Source organism: Rattus norvegicus, chromosome 18 (assembly GCF_021556685.1).
Source record: "Rattus norvegicus strain SHRSP/BbbUtx chromosome 18, alternate assembly SHRSP_T2T, whole genome shotgun sequence".
NCBI lineage: Eukaryota > Metazoa > Chordata > Mammalia > Rodentia > Muridae > Rattus > Rattus norvegicus.
In genome coordinates, this window is record NC_141551.1 from 5,981,990 (window position 1) to 6,002,079 (window position 20,090).

General features: G+C 43.4%; 1 protein-coding gene across 3 annotated transcripts in view; it reads right to left on the reverse strand.

The window, feature by feature from the left end:
* Positions 1-15,980: 15,980 nt before the first annotated feature.
* Ss18 (SS18 subunit of BAF chromatin remodeling complex) overlaps positions 15,981-20,090 on the reverse strand; it is a 62,425-nt gene continuing 58,315 nt past the window's right edge. For all 3 annotated transcript variants that reach the window (NM_001100900.1, XM_087593033.1, XM_087593032.1), the window contains 1 exon segment: positions 15,981-17,652. In NM_001100900.1, coding sequence (NP_001094370.1) covers positions 17,626-17,652 — 27 coding nt within the window. In that variant the 3' untranslated portion in view covers positions 15,981-17,625.

Sequence of the window (20,090 nt, forward strand, 5' to 3'; positions counted from 1 at the left end):
TTTACTTACACAGCCCAGGACCTCCTCCAGGGAACGATGCTACTCATATGGAGTGGGTCTTCCAACCTCAGGCAGGGAAATCAAAATATCCCATGGCATGCCCAATGCTGTCACGCTGACAATGAACACTAACCTTTATATCAACTTGTATATTTATTTATGTAAGATGTAAATATGTTTTACTAACTTTTTAAGAGGTACTCTATACCTGCATGTCAGTTAGTTAAGTGGCATATAAAAATATTACACATTCTGACCCAGTAACTCCATTTCTGGAAAAAGGAAATAAAACATACACATTACAATTTTTAATGATCACAAAGAATAGGGCTCCTTAGGATAGCTTCATACGTACCTCATGTACTTGGCAAATACTTATAACTTTTATATGTTTTCCAACAAAAATTTACCCTTTCGGTTGTTTTTTTCTCTGTCATATCATTTAAAAAAAACATTACATCCTTATGCAAATCTGACATATATAGAAAACAAACATGAATCCAAGTAAAATGTGTTGTTGTAAAACCAACGAAAGGTTGGAGGAGTCTGCACAGCTTACCAAAAAACAGTTGTGGGCCAGATGCCGGATTGAGACATGCTTTGGTTGTGGATTGTTTGACATAAGTGGTGTGTGGACTCTGGTTCAAATATCACCAGTGACAGTTCTGGGCTCCTTGGTTGGCTGAGACTCCAAAGGCAGTGCCAGTAATCCCAGTCTCTTCCTGGTTGATTGGTATGTGTCTGACAGACACGGGGACAGTCTGGGGGATGGCTGGACTCCTGCAAACTATTTTTTCGCCATCCTGCTTCCCAAGATAGAAGTACCTGCCCCTTCTCAGACCAGGCTGCCATGCAGCCTACAGCCACCCTTATAGGCCAATAAAAATTCAGCTTCACCCTACTTGGGAACAGGGGTTGCATGAGGGCAAGAGACAGTACTGACCATTCTGTCCCAGTTTCCTTACTTCAGTGCCTCATGGTAGTGTTTTCTTTCATGCATTTTCTTCATTTTCTTTCATATTCTCTCCAGTGAGATCCTCTTTTCCCATGCCTGGTTCTTCAAGAGCCAGCTCAAGCAGAGCCTCTACAGGAAGCCCTAGAAATCTCACCTCTTGACCCTAGGAAGGGCTTGGCTCTCCTCCCTGAAGTTCTGCTGCTTTGTTCTCCACCATTGAACTGAGCACACACTGTCTTGCCCTGTGTTTTGTGTGTCTTGCATTCATTCCCAAATGAGTTAAGACACTTCAGCAAGTGTCCTCCCCTCAGCTCTATTACCCTTTCCTGCTGACACTACATTACTGAGAAAACTTCAGGACTGGGTCAAACCAAACAACTTATTTTTTCTGCTACACTGGGGCTCTTCAAGGAGATTTGGCTAAGAATACTAAGTGTTGACTAAGTGTTGCCATTACCCGCTTCATAGTAATTATACACTAAGCACCATGATGGCCTCCTTTCCATCTTCTGCTTCCACAAAGGAGCTGACCCAAGCCCCCTTCTTCTAATCACACTCAGATTCCTTGGTTAATTTGGATATTTCTTTAAAAGAGAGAGACCATTCATCTAGAATTGCACTCATTTTTTTTTCCCCCGATTATATGGGCCATTGTGATAAGTGGTCATCCTTGCTGATTTGACTGGGTTTGAAATCACCTAGGAGACACACCTCCACATATACCTGCGATGGTGTTTTTAAGTGATTTGCCTGGGGAGGAACAATTTATTCTGCATATGAATAGCCCTATCCTGGACTGAATAAAATAGGAAAAGGGAGCAAGCCAACTGAGTACCAGCAGCCTCTCTCTCTGCTTCCCAATTGCTGATGAACTTTTACTAATCACCTCAGGCTCCTGCCACTAAGACTCCCCACCATGATGGGTTATACCCTTAAATGTGAGCCAAAATAAGCACTTCCTTCCCTAAGTTTTACCAGGTATTTTGGCATAGACACAAGCAACTAAACTATTTTACATGCCAAAATATAGCCAAGCAGTATCCACACTACTGATTCTGTTGATGGCGGGCACTCAGTCTCTCAGCCTCTCCGAGTGCCGACTGTTTTAAATTCATAACAACTCCCTATACTGGAACCTGGTCTTCACCCAAACAGTCCTAGCTAGAAGTCTGAATCTGCTCCCGTGGAGGGTCAATCCCAGCAAACCAGTGATTAGCACAAGGTGGAAATGCCTTGTCTCAGGGTAGAGGTACGCTCCAGTTGTGGTTTGTGATTTAGCATTGTTCGCCAGGAAATTCCAGTCAGGATCACTTTCTGCTTTCTTCTCTTCCTAGCCTACTTCCTCATTCCCAATAGCATGGTCTCCAAAGTTACTTTAGCAAAATTCTCAGAGCCAGGAATGGTAGCTGATGTCTGTAATCCTGGCTGCTTAGGAAGTTGAGACAGGAGGATCACAAGGTCAAGAATAGCCTGGGCAGCTCAAGGTCAGCCTGGCCTTCATGATGATCTCGTCTTAAAAACAGAAACAAACAAACAAAACCCAGGCTCTTCTCTCAGGAACTCACTCATCCTATAGTTACAGGCATGGGTCTGAGTCCAGAGGACACCTCCTCCATGTTCTTATGTTTCTGAACAACAATTCAAATAGAGACACATGGATAGTGGAAGAAAAAGAGACAGTAACTTAAAGGAAAAGATGCGTGAACTAGGATAGATAGGTCAGATGTGTAGCCCTGGCTAGGCTCCTAAGGAGGTCTGGGGACAACTGACCCTTTCTGTGGTGGGGTTTTCTAGACCTGCTCTCTCTTAAGCTTCTTTCCTGTTGATCTTGATACCTTTCTAATCTCTCCACACTATTCTTCTGCTTCACAGTGCAGTTACTACCAGTGTGCAGGTGACTCCTCTCCATTCTCAGCCAAGGCCTTCTGAGAACCTATGTCTCCCAGTTCATCAGTGACCTAGTCTGTGACCCATGACCAACCTCTTCCCATTAGGTTCATTGGTCTCTGCCACAGATGAGTCTGTGCAAGGTACTTTCTTCTTATAACTTAACCAACAAACAGCCCACTCATCCTGTATTGCACCTCTTACCTCCTTTGTAGCATCGGACATAAGCCCAATTGCGGAAGCAATCTGCAACCATAGTTCCACTTTCTTACCTCCATAGGGTAGTGTAATTCTTCAAGATACAGTATACCAGAAGAGTTAAAAATGTAGGATGAAATCCATTCCATTTTTGACACATCTGAGATACGTATCATTTTAAATGTGAATTTTCTGTTAAGCACCTGGTAGTGAGGCTCAGTGTGATGGTAAACATTTACCTGGCTCTCTGCTGGAAGGCAGATGCATCATGCATATGCACATCCAGTTTTGCTTCTATCACTTATGTGAAGGATATAATTTATAACAAATTATACAATGTTGTTTATGGCAAATTACTTTCTACCAATAGATTCTCAAAGTGACTTTTGCTAAACTCAGGTATCCACACAAAAAAAACATGTGGTCGCAGTTGTTTGATGAAGGAATTTTGGGGGAACGGGCTGACCTTTCTTGGGTTAGTTGTGTTTAACCATGGGGCCTATGGTGCCAGATTCTCACCATTGCTTAATATCAAACAGGGGCAGTGGCATGAAGCACACTGTCAGTAGACAAAAAGACACAGACTCCCGTGGCTGAATGCAAAGCAGAAACAAATTTTACCAAGGAAAATTAAAGAGAATGTGAGAAAATAAAAGTTGAAGCATTAAAGAAAGTGAGAGGTTCTTCTGAGGGTGGGAGGGGTTTCCCAGGGAGGGAAAAACATCTGACATTCCTTGTCTAGAAAACTCTACGGGGTCATGGAAGAACCTAGACAAAGGCTGATGTAATTGTTACAAGACGGATTAATTCTATGGACTACCAAAGGCTAAGCTGACAGAAAGTTCCTACCCACTATGCATGTCCACCTAGTCTAGCCAAGGAGATGGTCATGTTCTAACCACAGGCTGTCCACCTAGTGAGGAGTGGTCACTGTCTCCTGTTGCTACCTCCAACTTTGCATGAGTCTCAATGCTGCTAACCATACTAAACCCTCTTTGCTTCTATAGCTTCTGAGAAGCAGCTGCAGTGTTCTTGGTTATCTCCCTTCCTGTACCATGGTCTAGGACCTCTTTCCTGAAATGGGTGGAGGCTTTTAGAAGCCATCCTCAGAAACAGTCTATTCTGTTCTATTAGCTGCATAAGAAGTAAGACTATGTAAAAGGCAATGATACCCTGCACATGTTCTCTAGGGGTCTCATGGACGGTGGCCATCTGGTCTACCTACACTGGCCAACCTTGCTTCTCAGGGTTGGTATCTGTCTCTTCTCAGGTCCACTTGACTATCTCACCCAACTGTAAGCCCCGTGTCTCTCTTCCCTAGTGTTCCTAGCCTTGTTGGCAGTTTGTAGTCTTTCACCTTGGACTCTTCCTCCTTACTGCCTCCTGTGAGATAGCTCCTACCTCAAGTTCAGGAAGGACATAAACATCAGCTGATGTTTATGTTAATGGGTGAAGGAGAGTTCAACAATGAAGATGTAATCAGAATGTCCCTTGTTCAGTAAAGATACAAGTTTTTCAGTGTTGTTCCTGGATGAATCATGTAAGCAGATTTTTTTTCAATTTTACAATGCTCCCTTAATTTTTTATATTGGCCCCCAGTATGATGCACTTTTCAGTTTAATCTACATTGCCAACACTTTATACATCTTTCTAAAGACAAAGCAATCAACATCTAAATTGAGCCCTGGTTTGTACCATTTCCCAATTCCTCTGGTGTAAATATTCCCACTGTACCCATTAGTTACTGGAAGCCATTAGCTTCTAGTAACAGCATCACTTGGTTGAGACAGGAGTAGCATACTCTTCGATCAAATTTCTGCTACTCCGGTGACAGGCACATGTCATCTCAACAATATACATGAAAAGGAATGTAGCAAAAGAAGTAATGCATTTTAAGTACTTATTACCTTAAAAGTTCTAAGTTCATACTGTTTTGGCAATGGCTAGATTTAGCTCACTAAATTTTTGAAGATGTAAAGACTGGTTTTCATGAGCTGGTTCACTATCCTATTGGTTCAAAGTGAAGAGTTCTGGGGTGGAACAGCAAATGATTAACAGTAGTCAAACTAGGAATATATGGAATAGGTTCCTGCAGGAGAAATATAATTAGAAGAATGGAAACAGAAAGGTAGCTGTGGGTGAAACTTTGACCGGTATCAAATGAAGGTGTTCAGAGGAGCTGATAAGGTGGTTGGAGGGAGGAGAGATAAGCAGTAGCAAGAATGACAAGAAGTGAGGACATTCACAGATTACCCATCCCTTCTGGGGTCTTTGTTCATTCAAGCAACATCAAGGAATGAGTATTCTTATGTTACAATCTGAATATGAAGTGTACCCTGTGTGATCAGCACTTAATCCTCCACCTGCTGGTGCTAGTTTTAGAGGAATCAGGTCACTGGGGGCAATGACTTTGAAGGTTATACCTGGATCTTACCCTGGCATCACTCCCTGCTTCCTGTCTACCATACTTAATTTTTCCCTGGAGATATGTGAGTGAACATGTTTTCTACCCAGACATACCACACACAGACCAAAGGAACAATTCTATCCAGACGTGGAATAGTATTTTTACTAATTCCTCAAAAATTGTATACATGCATATAATGTGTTTTTTAAGATTTTATTTTTATTTTGTGTGTGTTGCTTGCATGTATTGGTACCCCATGCATGCCTTGCGAGAAGAGCGAGTCAGATCTCCTGAAATGGATTTTACAGATGGCTGTGAGGTGTCATGTGGGTGCTAGGAACTGAACCCAGGTCCTTTGGAAGAGTACCAAGTTCTCTTAAACAATGAGACACCCCTCCAGTACCCAGATGATGTATTTTGGTCATATTCTCGCCAACTTTTCTCCTATCTCCTCCAAGATCCACCTTCTCCCACTATTGTGCCCCCTTTAAGCTATTTTTTACTTGTATAATCTACTGAGTCCAATTCATGTTTCCCATATACTCATTAGTGTGGGAACATCCACTGGAGTATGGATGAGCTACTTGAGGCAACAACCAGAAAGAAAACGGATTCTCCCTCAGCTTGCAGCCAACACAGCAATCGTCAATGATGGCTCCTCAGCAAGAAGTGGGGGTCATCAGTCCTTGCTTGCTCCATGCTGGAACGCTGACTAACTTGTTCTAGTGCAGGGACCCATGGTCGCTATGAGGTTATGAATGATGCCCTCCTGCCATGTCTGGAAAATCTGTTTCCAGAAGTTCTCCCTGACCTCTGGCTCTTAGAATCTTTTCGACCATACATCCCCTGTGTTGCCTAAGCCATGGTGAGAGGGCATGCCTAATTTAGTAGTCAAGGTCTCTCACTGAACTTGGAGCTCACTGAGTTGGTAAGCCTAGCTTGCCAGCAGGCTCCAGAGATCCACCTGTTTCTGTCTTCACAGCACTAGGATTATAGGCATGCACCATTGTGCCTGGCTTTCATGTGGGTGCTGGGATCTGAACTCAGGTACTTATGCTTGCACAGCAAGCATTTTCTTGATGAGCCACCTCCCTATCGCCCGAAGATAACTTTTAATTTTCAGTTCCAACTGTGAATCTATGCAACACGGCTAATCCTTCTCAGTCTGAATTTTTATTCACTTTCCCAGACAGAGGCAACCTCATTGAGTCATTAGCATAAAGTACAATAAAATTCGACACATATTAAACAACGAACTCCTGTTGTCTATTCCGCATAGAAGGGGAAAAATTACAGCTAACAACCGCACATGCCAGACCAAAAGCCCATCACCCTGAACGTCTACTACAGGAACCTGGAAATTCTTAAAGCCATAAAACATCTTAAAAGGAAACAGGTTTAATAGATAGCTTGACTGAACATGGTTGGGTGAGCATTGTGCAGTAAAGAAAGCCATTTGGAATCTAACAATGTGTGGGGAGGAGTCTATAAATGGCTGGGAAATGGAAGGGGCAGTTAAGACTGTCACACCTTCACAGTGTGGAAGTGTGTGAGAGGGAAAGCAGGCAGAAGTGGCGATGGTAAGGCCATTACATGGTCCTATGCTTGGTGATATAGGGCAACACACATTAGCACGTGCTTTTCAGTGAGTAGGATTCTAACAATTTAGCACTAGGCGTAGCGTTCTGCGCTAGAGAGACACAGTCGCTGAACTACATCAGCTTTACCAAGACAGGGCACTGCATCTGAGAAAGGCAGCAGGACATGCTGTCAGCACACTGGGGGTGGGGTAGGGGGAAACACTGCTCCAGAGTACCTAAAAGACCAGACTCTGAGCCAAAGATTATTTTGGGGATTTAGAACTTAATGTGGGTCTTAAAACTGCTTGGGACTGCTTAGCACTTTTATCTCCTTTATTTTCACCCTTTAAAATATCTGTCCTCTTTGTCCCATCACTGTTAATTTGGAGGCACACTGACTTGTTGGATGTACATGCTCACAGCTGGGGAGTGACTACTCACATCTAAAAGAACTTTAACTTGCACCCCTGATTTCCCGTTTAAATGACGCTCAGATGACACCCTAGGTTTAAGTTGGTACTGGGATGAGTTAAGACTTTGAGTGCTTTTGAGATGTATTCCAGTTTATAAGGGCACGTGTTTGGGGGACACTGGACAGGATATTCTCTGAGTGTCAGTGCCCCTGTCACAGTTCACGTATTGTACCCTGGGTGAAGCATCAGAAAGCAGGGCTTGTGAGCAGTGACTAGGTCCTGAAGGTGCCCGGGATTTATGCAAGGCTTTGTGGTCTTCTAAAATGAACTCAAGCTCTGACCCCCTTCCCCTATGTGATGACATTTGAAGTCACCTTCTGAGAACCAGACATCTAGTCTACCTATGTATTTATTACCTGGGACTTCGTGGCTTTAGAACAATGGGAATAACTTTCTGCTGTTTCTAAGTCACCCAGTTTCTGGTATATTGTTGGACTCTAAGCAGGAGAAGGCCTTTGCCTTACAGCTTTTTTGTCTTGTTTTGGTTTAAAATACAAAAACAGCTTTTGGTTCCTTTTGTGATCCTTTTAATAGACCAGGCTAGCCTTCACATCTCAGTCTTCCTGCCTCTACCTCCTGAGGGTAGGGATTATGGTTATACCACTATACCCTACATGATCCTCTTCTATTTTGTAACAAAAACATTACAACTATTTATGTGAGCATGTTTGTGTTGTATGATGTGTGCATACTATAGCATACATGTGTACATGTGGAGGTCAGTTAACCTTTGTGAACATGTTCTCTCCTACCATGTGGGTCTTGGGGACCAAACTCAGGTTCTCAGACACGGCTACAGGCACCTTTACTCAGTGAGCGCTCTCTCTTGGCTCCTTGTTCATTGTTCACATTTGTTTGTTTCTGTGTGCATGTGTGTTCTGCGGGTACATGTGTCATGGCATGTATGTTCTGTGGGTACACATGTGCCACGGCATGCTTGTGGAGCTCAGAGGACTAGCAGAAATCTGTTTTTACCTTTTATCACATGGGTTCTAGAAAATGAACTCTTAACTGCCAGGCAGGGGCAGCCATCACATGATCCTCTATTTTTTCTTTTAAATTGCATTATTCTTGTCTTTATTATTCTCGCAAAAATGCCTCCAAATATTCATAACTACCTGAACCTAACTCTGACCTCATGTACATTCATGAATCAAATTCCAGTCCCTTTTACATGCATGTATATGTGCACATGCCTTAGCTCCCCTGGAACTGGAGTTCTGACAGTTAGTGAGCCACCATGTGGGTGCTGGGAACCAAATCGAAGTCCTCAAGAACAAGTGCTCTCTCTCCAGCTGTTTTCTGATTTTAACTAAAAGCATTTAAAGCTTTCAATTCAATTTTTAAGGACTTCACTGTCATCTCCCTCTCCATTTTTTTTCTTTTATTTTTTTTTTGCCAATGTGTGCATGCATGTATATGAATGCCAGAAGCCAGAGGTTGACACTGGGCGTCTTCCTCGATCACCCTGCAGTTCACTTCCTACTGAACCCAGAACCATTAACCAGCTACTCTCATTAACCAGCTCACCCTGCCCACCTGACTTTATCCACAGAACCATCTCAACCATCCCCTCTTTAGCTTTTAAATGTGCAGTACATACTGTTTGTTACAAGTATAGGTTTTGGCCAACAACTTTCAGGTAACTCATTTCCAAATTTTCTAAATTCTTGATTTTTCTTTGAGCACAAGCCGCTGGATAATGCATTTTCAAGATTCCTGGCACACATATGATTATCAGGGAAAGTGGCTTATATCCTACTGAGCCTCTGAATTGTCATCAGGCGGCTTTTAAGCCAGCAAGAGGTCAGTTTTCTTTTAAATGTATTATATGTACTTGGGAAGGCTGTGCACTATCAAGGGTAGTTTCTGCTCAACCTATTAGATTCACACGGTCACGTTCCTGCGTCACAGCCACTGGGCAGACACAGCAGCTGAGCACCGGAGACTGGGCAGAGACGTGAAAAAACCAGTGGCACTTTACACAACCATACAAAGAGTGGAGAATGCCTTATATATGTACATGGTGTTGAACTAGCACAGCGGTTATATACTAGATAAAATACATCAAAATAATCTTTCTACAGTTTCAATGTCGTCTCTAAAAACACACACTTCCATTGGCCGGGTCTTTGTTGCTATTTACAGCCTCTCTCAGTTCCTGGGATTAAACATGGAGCCTCACACACGATCAGCAAGCGGTCTGCAACAGCTACATCCGAGCACCCCCCACCTCCTTTCTAAGAATTTGAGATAGGGTCTAAGTTGATCAAGTAGACCTTGAATGTGAGATCCCCTGCCTTGGTCTTCAGAGCAGCAGCCGCGGTTACAGCACACCACCCAAGCCCAAGTGACATTTGTTAGACTGTCCCATGATGCCACTTATCTATCGTCTGAGTTCCCACCAAGACTGGACTCATCATCTCACTGTGTCTGCCGTTTTATCTGTGCTTCTAAGTCTTTGCTTTGTGCCCCTCAGTTTCCATGTGTCGTGTTGTTTGGGTTCCATCTCTAACATTCTAGTGATGTTTGCTCTAAGTTGAACTTACCTGCTGTCTGCACTTTTGCTGTATTATTTTAGGACTCCCATAAAAGCAGTCTCCATGCTCTACATCCTTTCAGTGGTTTCAACCTGGCTACATTTGTCATGCACACTGCCACAGACAGAATTCTATTGCTCTCATTTATGTTGTTATGTGAGTCTGACGTAGGCTGGCTCTGAGCTTCTAATCCTCCTGCTCTCACCTCCTAAGTGCTGGGATGATGGTACTCATGACTACGGCAGTTTTAAAAGGCTGGGAACCAAACCCAGAAGTCTGTGTATGCCAAGTAAGTGATATCCACTGAGCTGCAATCCGTTTCTTCCTTTCCTCTCTTCTGATGCTAAATTTCTGAGTTTGCCTTTATGATTCTCATTTACTTTTCAACCTTTGACATTACTATCTTACTTGAAAATCTAGAGATTTCCAGTGCTCAGCACGGGCTCACCGACCACACCCCCTGAGCAAGGGCTCACGGACCACACCCGGTATTGAACTGTACCATTGGAATGTTACTCCTGCACTACTGATGCGGAATGAGCACACGTACAACCGGTGTGCACAATGCACAGGAGTCCGCAGAGTAGCCAGCCCAGGGAGCTGGGCCTGCACATCCTCAGTAGAACGGGCCGGTGATGGCAGCCTTGGTTTGGCAGTTGGTGGCTTCTGGCTGTGTTCACTGGCTTCAAACCTGTATAGCTCTTCTAGTCCACGCCCACACCAGTTTAGAAAACCGCCAAGGCAGACTAACAAGTGGCAACAACTTCAACAAGCTTCAGTACGCACCTGCTAACATCTCATTGGCCACAGCAAGTCACGTGTCCAAACGTGGCTATAAAGTGCGGAGAAACCGAGTGTGTTCCTTCAGTGAAGGGAACTGTAAGGGTCTGGGGACTCAGGGGTGATCAGCCCAGAGCATTTAACTTTATCACTTCTTCAAGCCTCAGAGTTTCCTATCAAAAAATATTCTACGTGTCCAACTTCACACAACTTCCAGCCTTAAATTCTATACTTCCCACTGGATAATGCTCCGTAAAGCGCATCTTCCATGTCCGGATGCGGAATCCTCCCAGTCATTGTTGAGTCCAAGATGCCTCTTCCCTTCCTCACACAGAATTCTAACCGGATGTGCTTTTCTTACCCGTGTTTGCAGATGATTCTTGTCCAAGTTTTACTTATCACGTTAACATACCTTTTCTTTCAAGCAGTTGTATTTTCCCTCTCAGACAACAATGTAAAATCTGGATGTGAAGAGATCATTTTACTCGATCTGACTGAACTACATGGAGCTTACAACATAGATTTGGACTCATCTGCAGGAAACTGTCAGCTTTTCTTCATGTCTTGCTTCTTTGGTTTTTAAACCAACCCCCTCTAGAGGTTTTGTATCAACATTCTGCTTTCAGCTTTCCTATGTCTAAATTGTTCCTTTGTATTTCTTAAAAGAATGTTTCCTGGCGCTCTGGAGTAGGACAATTTCTCATACTATCATCTAACACCCCAAATTTCTCCCCATCTCCAATCTATGATTTACACCAATTGAGCATTTTTGCAATAACTGTATTTTTTACTTACAAGATTTCCAAATGCAGCTCCCATGTCCTGACCTGTTCTCTCCATCTCAGTGTGGCCTGTGTGACCTGAGCTTGAGCTTCTTCCTGTGCACTGACTTTAGAGAGCGTGATCATGCTCGGTCGGCTGACAGACTTCCAGCATGGCTCATCTGTGCAAGCTCCAGCTCGGCTTCATCCTGGGTCTCCATCTTCTACCTCACTATGCTCTACTTCCTCAAGGTAGGACAACTAACTTCCCTCTTTAAAGGGAAGAAAGCTGGACAGCCACATGGCAGCCCTGGCCTCAGTCTCCATCCATACATAGGGGACGACTCCCCAAGTGTCACCTCAGCTTCCTAACCTGTGCTTTCCATTTTCTCACGCCCGGTCACATCTCCCTTCCATTTGGTCCACACAGATGCTCAGCTCTATTTGAGGCTGGTCAGACCTGGCTCTCTTAGCTTCCCTTTCGCAGCGGCAGGAAACAGCAGCAGTTACACCACTGTGTTAGAAAACAGCAGCAGTTACACCACTGTGTTAGAAAGCATGGACCAGTACACGGAAGTCTTCTCAATCTCAAAACCCCTCCCCCCATGAAATATTCACATATACCTCTGCCTAGATGAGCCATGACACGACCACAGGCATCTGGTTCTATGTCTAGAAATTGTTAAGTCTAAAGGTACAACCCCCATTTTTTGGTGACACTGGTAATTGAACTGGAAGTCTCACAACAGATTTCAGTTCAAAGCCATTTAACCACTAGTGCATTTGGACAGTTTACTTCATTGAAAGGAAGTGTTCAGTGTTTAAGATTTGCTGCCTGAATTTGAATGCTTTTTATGAAGAGATCTTAGAAAAACTCCCAACGATTTTTAAGGGGGTGGTGATCGTGAAGAGGATGGATGACTTTGAGAAGAGCCTGAGTGCCGAGAACGGAGAAAAACATTGCGGTGTTTATTTAGAGAGCATTACCCCTTGGAGCCCGCGCTGGCACTAATGCATTCTACATTAGCGTGCCGCATCAGGAAATCCTGACTTTTCGGTGCCAAGGGGGTAATTAATATCAGTTCATGTTTTCAAAATGGCTGTGTTTATGTGGGAATGAGGGCTGAGGACTAACGTGGAGAGCCTGGAGTACGAAAAGCTTGCTGTGAAGCAAGATCTTGGGAGGGAGAGAAGACTGAAATTAGTGAGCAGGAATGGTCTGTAAGAGTACAGTAATGTCAGGACGGAGGAGAAGCGCGAACAGAATTCGCTGGCATATTTATAAGGTTAGGAAAGAATAAAACATGTGGTGGCTATAAACAATATTTTGGTCAACTATACATCTTAAAAAGTTAAAAAACCTAATCATATACATAAAATAGTATATGAAAAATGACACAATTTCCAAGTATTTTACACTATTAAGTTCACCCCCACCCATGAGGCTATGCAGACAAGGCTTGCTTCAAACTTAAAATCTTCCTGCTTCTCCTTCACAACTTTTCAGACTTTTAAGCACCTCACCTAGCTGCAAAATTAAACGTAAGCTCTGTCTTAAAGAAAAAAAAAGTTGCCACATGAGCTACAATCAAATCACACACATAGATATGAGAAGCCAAAAAGTTAAACAGCGGCAAAGATTTGGAAGAGTAAGAAAGTAGGGGACGCCAAAATAAAAGTGGAAACGCCACAGGCTTTGAGGTCTCACACAGAACCCCAACAAACAAAGCAAGCTGTTTACAGTTGCCAAAGTATTGTAACCAGTAAGCATAGCTTAATATTTTCATGTTGAGTGACTCCATGAAGCTGGGCATCCCACTCACTCAAATGACAGAGGGCACAGGACGGTCTTAGTGGGCACTAAACAGCTCTGCCCATTTTGTTCATCCAGGACACGCACCTAACACCACCAGCCCAAGGGTGGCACCATCGCCCCTGCCACTTTAAGAAAATCCACTCAGGCTTGCCCACAAGCCAGTCTTACTGAGGCAGTTTCTCAAACCAAGAATTCCTCTTCCCAAATGATTTTAGCCATAAAACTATCAGAATCACCCAAGTTCTCCAATTAAGGGGTCTGTCAGAAAAACATTAAAATTTTCCAAGGGTTTTTATTATGCCTTTTTTTTTTCTTTTAGTATAGAACAGAGTTTATTCAGGACATGGGGAGGGAAGTTAAGGGGGTAGTAGGGACAGAGAAGGTGGGGAGGGAGGGAAGGAGAAGGAAGAGGAGGAGGAGGAAGAGGAGGAGCCGGCCGTGAGCACCTGGAGAGGGAGGGGAGAAGGGGATGGGGAGAGAGTGGGGCAAGAGCGTGACTTTTTGAGCCGCATGACACGGGGTCTGTGAATCAGACAATTCCCCTCTTCACCCTGCTTACTGAACTCTATTGAACTCATGGAAACTGCATTGCACCATTTGCTTCTGAGACTCAAACTACTAAACAATAAAACAAGATATTCTACCTGAGACTTGGACTACTAAACAATACAACTTTTTTTATTGACTTCTTATTTTTTTTCTTAGTAATCCAGAGAGGCACTCTGAGGCAGCTACAGGGATAATTAGCAGGGTACAAAAATAAAATCAGAAAGCCTCTAAATTCAGCAAGTGATAAATTTTAACGTGTTCTATGCAGTCTATATATAATATCTGAATGACTCCTACTGTTAAAAAGCTAGTCACTCTTTGTAAGTTTGCAAGTAACTTTTTATCCAATAAAAAAATGTATGGGGAAAGAACAATTCAGTTTTGAGGCCATGAACTAGATCAAGTCAATGATCTATTTAGTCCCTGAAATGTGTATGTCACACCTTACATTTCCTCAGACTGTTAACAAGAGCAATAAAATGGCATCTCGATTCTCTGCAAGGGAATAACTTATTTAATAAATGGCCAAACAGTTGGCTATTTATAGATTTTTTTCATCTATAAATAGGTTAATGCCCTAAATGACAGGTGTAAAGTAAACTTTAACAATAACAACAGATAGGAGGGAGCCTCTATGAATCTGAGGTTAGGGATGCGGCAGACTGTTTCCTGCTGAAAACATGCAGTGAGAGGCATGATAATCAGAGTTTCTAAAGTGGCAGACAGACAGATCTGAAAGACACTCAAAGACCAACAGATGCACAAAGCCAGCATCTGAGGAATGAGATGCACATAAACACACAAAGCACACACAAAGAACTCTGCTGGATAATTTATGAAAACTGTTTCTATAGTAGAATGAACGGCAACTCGGAAAGGAGCCTCCTGAGTTAAAAGGAAAGAGGAAAAAAGTTAGCAAACAGGGAAGCACAAGTCTCTCGTCAGGAAAGAAGTGATTTGTATGTTGGCTGTATGTCAAAAATCAAATCAGAAGACTCTACCAGATCTGCAAAAATTATTATCTATTATGGGATAAAGTTATAGAAAGTGTTCACCTTTAGTTAATTTACTTGTTTACTCTTTGTTTTACATGAAAGAAAAGACAGCAGTCTGAATACACAGACGGTAAGATGATGTCGAACTGATGTTAGAACTGAAAATACACAATTTCAGAGCAGAAAAGTCCAAGGCACTTTGTAAAAACCGAGGACTCCTTCAGGGGCTTCCTGAAATACTGAAGAGCTAATAGTGCTCACCTCTGCCTGTGGGAAGGACAGACGACAGAAGATCGGTCCGAGTGCTGAGCGCGTGCGGTGCGTAGCTGCAGCGGGGCACAACAGCCATGCTACTCGTTAGGACTTTACTTCTGGGATTTCATGGGATCCTGTGCTATTTATTATAATTCGTTTGATAAAATAAATTTCTACTTTTTTCTATATGAAAATGTCAGCTTTGGTGGAAAAACTACTGGTGAAGTTATTGTTCTTACTAGGTACCAAAGGAGTATGGTAATCTTTGTCACCACCAATTAAAAACTTTTACGAAATAGGACTGTTATAAAACAATTAAACCTTGCAAATGCACCAGTCTCCAGGAAGAAGGTCCTGGAGGAAATTCTGCTTATTAAAATTGCAATTTTAGTTTCCATTAAAGGAGAATAAGACAACAGAAGATGGGCTGGGAAGACAAATTATTTCTTAATGTCAGTTGAGCTCATTTCAAATGAGATAACGTTCTTTACCAGGTTGGGATCAGCACAATTTTGTCTCTTCAACTCATTTATCTAATTCAGTCATCTTGATTATAGCCTCACGGACTTCATTTTCAGAGGAAGAATTCTGCAACAAACAGCCTACACAACACGCTGATTACTGAACAGTTAATTCTAATTACCGTGGGCATGGCAAGAGAATTTTGATCAAGTCCTAGAATACAAATACCGTCTACTCGTACTGGACTAAAAACCCCGAGTGGGGTCTCCAGACAAAACAGTAAGAGTCAAAGAGATCTAATTTAAAGAAACAAATGAGAAAATTAAAATCACAAATAATTTATTCTTTCGTTAGAGTTGATACAGTTTTAAATAGCAATAAAGTACACAGTGGTGAAGGACCTGGCACAGAACTCATAAGCGTCTCCTCGCAAGGCTTTCCACACCTCGCCTGGTCACACTCGATGCCTATTTCTACTGACCAAGTTGAAGAACACCCTCTACTGACCTTAGAAACACACGCACTCTCATACAGACACATTGAAACCCTTTTGGATTACAGTATGTTGAGAACAGTATGCTGTGAATTTATGGCACCCCTTCTGTTCTGTTTGCAGTCAGAAATGGCAAAGCCGACCTCCATTACAAAGGCGTATTCTCGGACATATTCCCTGGACGCAGACAACTCCGAGGACACAGCAACTTACCTTCGGGCCAGAGATTTTCAAAGTCCGCTTAAACAGATGTGCTTAGAAATCTCTCAGTGCACATCTTCCTGCCCCATGCCATATCCCCAAATTTAGCTAAAATAATCAGTCTCAAAGAATGATTAAGTATGTCATGTCGTGCTTAAGAACGAGAAACCGTGAAATGGCACCTCTAGGCTTTCAGTACGAGTCGGAAAAGCCCGTCATAAGCATTCTCCTCTTGCGTTACCCAAGATGAAGAGAGAGGGACATAAGGGGGCCCCTTTGCTTACACCCAGTAACAAAGTTCCTACACAAGCAGTAAAGCCTCCTAGACGACTCCCCTCAGCTCCCCCAACCGATTATGTTAAGGAATAAGGTGAGCTCGCCGCTGACTCCTCTGTGATGAGGTCACAGACGAGCTCACAGGACTAAGCTCCCTGACTGCTCAGAAGGTAGACTTCCTGCTCTCTCCCTTTCAGTTATTGCTGGTTTAAGAGGCTTCCCTCTTCATTTACACAAACCTGCCCAAGTCCACAATGCAACATAATTATTGCCTTGCTTTTGAAAACAGTATTATAAATCATCTTTACAAAAAGGTTTTAATGCACAAAACTGGAAGGCTTTTTAAAAAATGTCTTTGTACTCGAAAACTGTATCACAGTGCCCTTGCTAATCTGGTAGATAAGAGAGATGTGACTTTCCTCTAAGAACTAACAGCGGGCCTGTGGTGGGCTTCTGCCTCGCCTCGCCTGTCTTCAGAGCACCACAGCGCTGAGCGTCTACCACACTGCGCACTGCCAGGTTCCGGTTCTCTGCCCAGTGTGGAGTGTACCGCTTTGCATATTCACCACATGAAATAAACATATAGACAAAATATGGCTGCTGTAGAAAGTGTACATTTCCCCTTCCCCTTACAAAATAATCTGTGGAAAAGTATGAAACCCTCAACCTCCGTGAACACGCAAAACTGTTCACACCTTTCAGTCTGTGACAGTCCATTTGGAACACAGTTGAAATGGCTGCCAAGTCCTTGTGTCAGTGCATTTTCTGTCCAATGTTGCCATCTAGAGTAGAAACGTGAAATCAGGTGCGTTGGTAGCTACGAAAGCCTTTAGAAACTACACCATAAAAGCTACTTGCCAATGAAGCAGCCATTTAGCCAAAGGTTTTTCCAAAAACTAGTTGGAATGGAAGGAGCCTTCCCCGGGGGTGTCCACGGTGCAGAGCTGTGACAATGTGGCTGCTAATAGGTGCTGGCTATTGGAATGTAAGGACATTTTCACTGCTGGTAATTTCCATATTGTCCCTGAAAGAAAAATACGAAAAAGAGAATTAGATAATAGCTTCACCTGAGTTAATTAATACAGAAACTTAGATATAATTTGTCATGTCATCATATCAGGAAAGAAACTATATATCCAGTAAATGCAAATGCTTCCGTACTGTCTCTTGAATTTTCTTGATATTAGACTTGACTGCTAAGGGTTCTTACAGCCTACATCATCAGGACCGGTCCTTCAAACTAGAGCCAGCAGCACACACGCGTGTAACTCCGGGACTGGGCTAGAGGCAGCAGGGAGAGTAGGTGCATCTCGTGTATCTCAAGAGCTTATTTAATAGCCATGCAGTCAAAATGAAGTGTGAGATTCTGTGAGAAGCACATGCACAGACACAAACACATGTATACATAACTAAATATTACAACACTGAAAAAGAACATCGGTGTCCTGCAATTCACTGTTCAGTTCTGTACAGAACCCAACCCCAACTGAATTCAAGCTAGCCCTGCTGCTATCTTTATCCCTGCCCAAGCACTCTGTAAGACTCACTTACCTTACCCCGAACTGAGGAAGGGCAACTACCCTCTGCACCAGTCTGCTCTCCACCGAGGACTGACTTATTAATCCTACCTATGTCTACTGTGATCGTGACATGTCAGACAGGACATGAAACAGGGTTTTCACAGTAAGATGCCATGGCTTATGTCTGTAGGCCAAGCCACCATGGAGGTCAAAGAGGACTGACTGCTTCAGCCTAAAAGTTTGAGACCAAGAATATGATGATAGCTTATCCCAGAATAAGTTAACTAATGAGTTGATTAATTATAACACACCGAGTCTCAACACTAGTGGAGAGACCTCCTGGGAGTGTGACAAGTGAGAGGCAAATGAAAGAAGTGCACTGTACATAGCTGTACACAGCTCCCCGGAAGGGGACTGGGGAAGGCTCAGGAGGCCACACGGCCTGAAGACCTGAGCTCAGGACCCAGTGTTGAAGGAAGGAGTCCAGCAGCGATCCTCTGGTCTCCATGGAGCTGGTGTGCCCATGTGTGCACACTCAGGTAAGTGGAATAGCAAGGCCTTTGTTTAAAAGAGCTTCAGGGTATTCAGTTTACACTAATTTTTAGGGAGATTCTTTTCTCTGCCTCTAGGAAAAGGCCTCAGTCATTTCCCTCTCTATATTCATTAATGGTTTCTAGAGGCTTGAGTTTGCTTTCCACATGAGACCATTGTCCTGGGTTGTCCCCGGGCAGTTCCTGAGCACACCCTACCACCTGTGCTGTGTGTAACTGTGATTGGCACAGGCTAGGAGGCAATCTTTCTTGACAGTGTCTGTCCCGATGCTCTCTGTGCACAGGGAAAGCTCGGCAGAGGCATGGCTGTGTCTGGGTTTGTCACCACTGAGCTGTTGTCACCTAGAAGGCAGTTAACACACAGGCTGCAGGGAGTTAAGGCGAGCAGCAGGCCAGCACTGACTCAAGCTAAACACACATCTACTGTGTGACACACGCACCAAGGTACTTAGATGAACTGAACCTGGCTGTTCAAGTATTTTAACTGAAACTGGGTACAAAGCCTTATCAGAGAATATAGGTTAGCTGTAAAGAACAGTTCCTAGTCACAGTATGAGCGGATATCAAAACAATTACGGCCAATGAAAGAGCGACTGAGTGTGCGACTGAGCGTGCAAGAGGGCTTAGTAGGCAGCATCTGCTACGGAGCCTGATGAGCCTAGTTCAATTCCCAGGACCCACAGACGGAGGAACTGACTATCACAAGTTATCTTCTGACTTCCAAATTCTGTTGCATGCATGTGCACGTGTGCGCACCACACACACACACACACACACACACACACACACCACGCACACACACACACTACACACACACACCACACACACATACACCACACACACACACACCACACACACACACCACACACACACACCACACACACACACCACACACACACACCACACACACACACACACCACACACACACACACACACACACACCACACACACCATTAAAATATGTAAAAAAAAGAGTAAACAAGTCAGGTAACACACAAATGCTTGTCTTGTACAGTCTGTCAGAGGACATTTAGGGAGTCTTGATGGACGTGGGATGGACGTGGCGGTGGTTTTAAAAGTGTCACAGAAGCCTCAGGGCATGAGGACTCATTATTTTGGTTTTGATAATGACTTCATGTACAGTTAAAAGACACAAAACTGTACAACTTTAATGTGCAGATTGTTACATGTAAATTAAGCCTCAAGAAAGCTATTTTGTTTGTGAGTTTTGAGACAGTTTCATGTAGACAAAGCTAGCCTCCTACTCGATATGTCCCAGAAGATGACCTTGAACTCATGGTCCACTTTGTCCCTCTTAATCTCTCCAGTGCTCAGATCAGAGACACCAGGCGTCCCTGGCTACGCTACAACATAGAAAGGAAGAGCACGT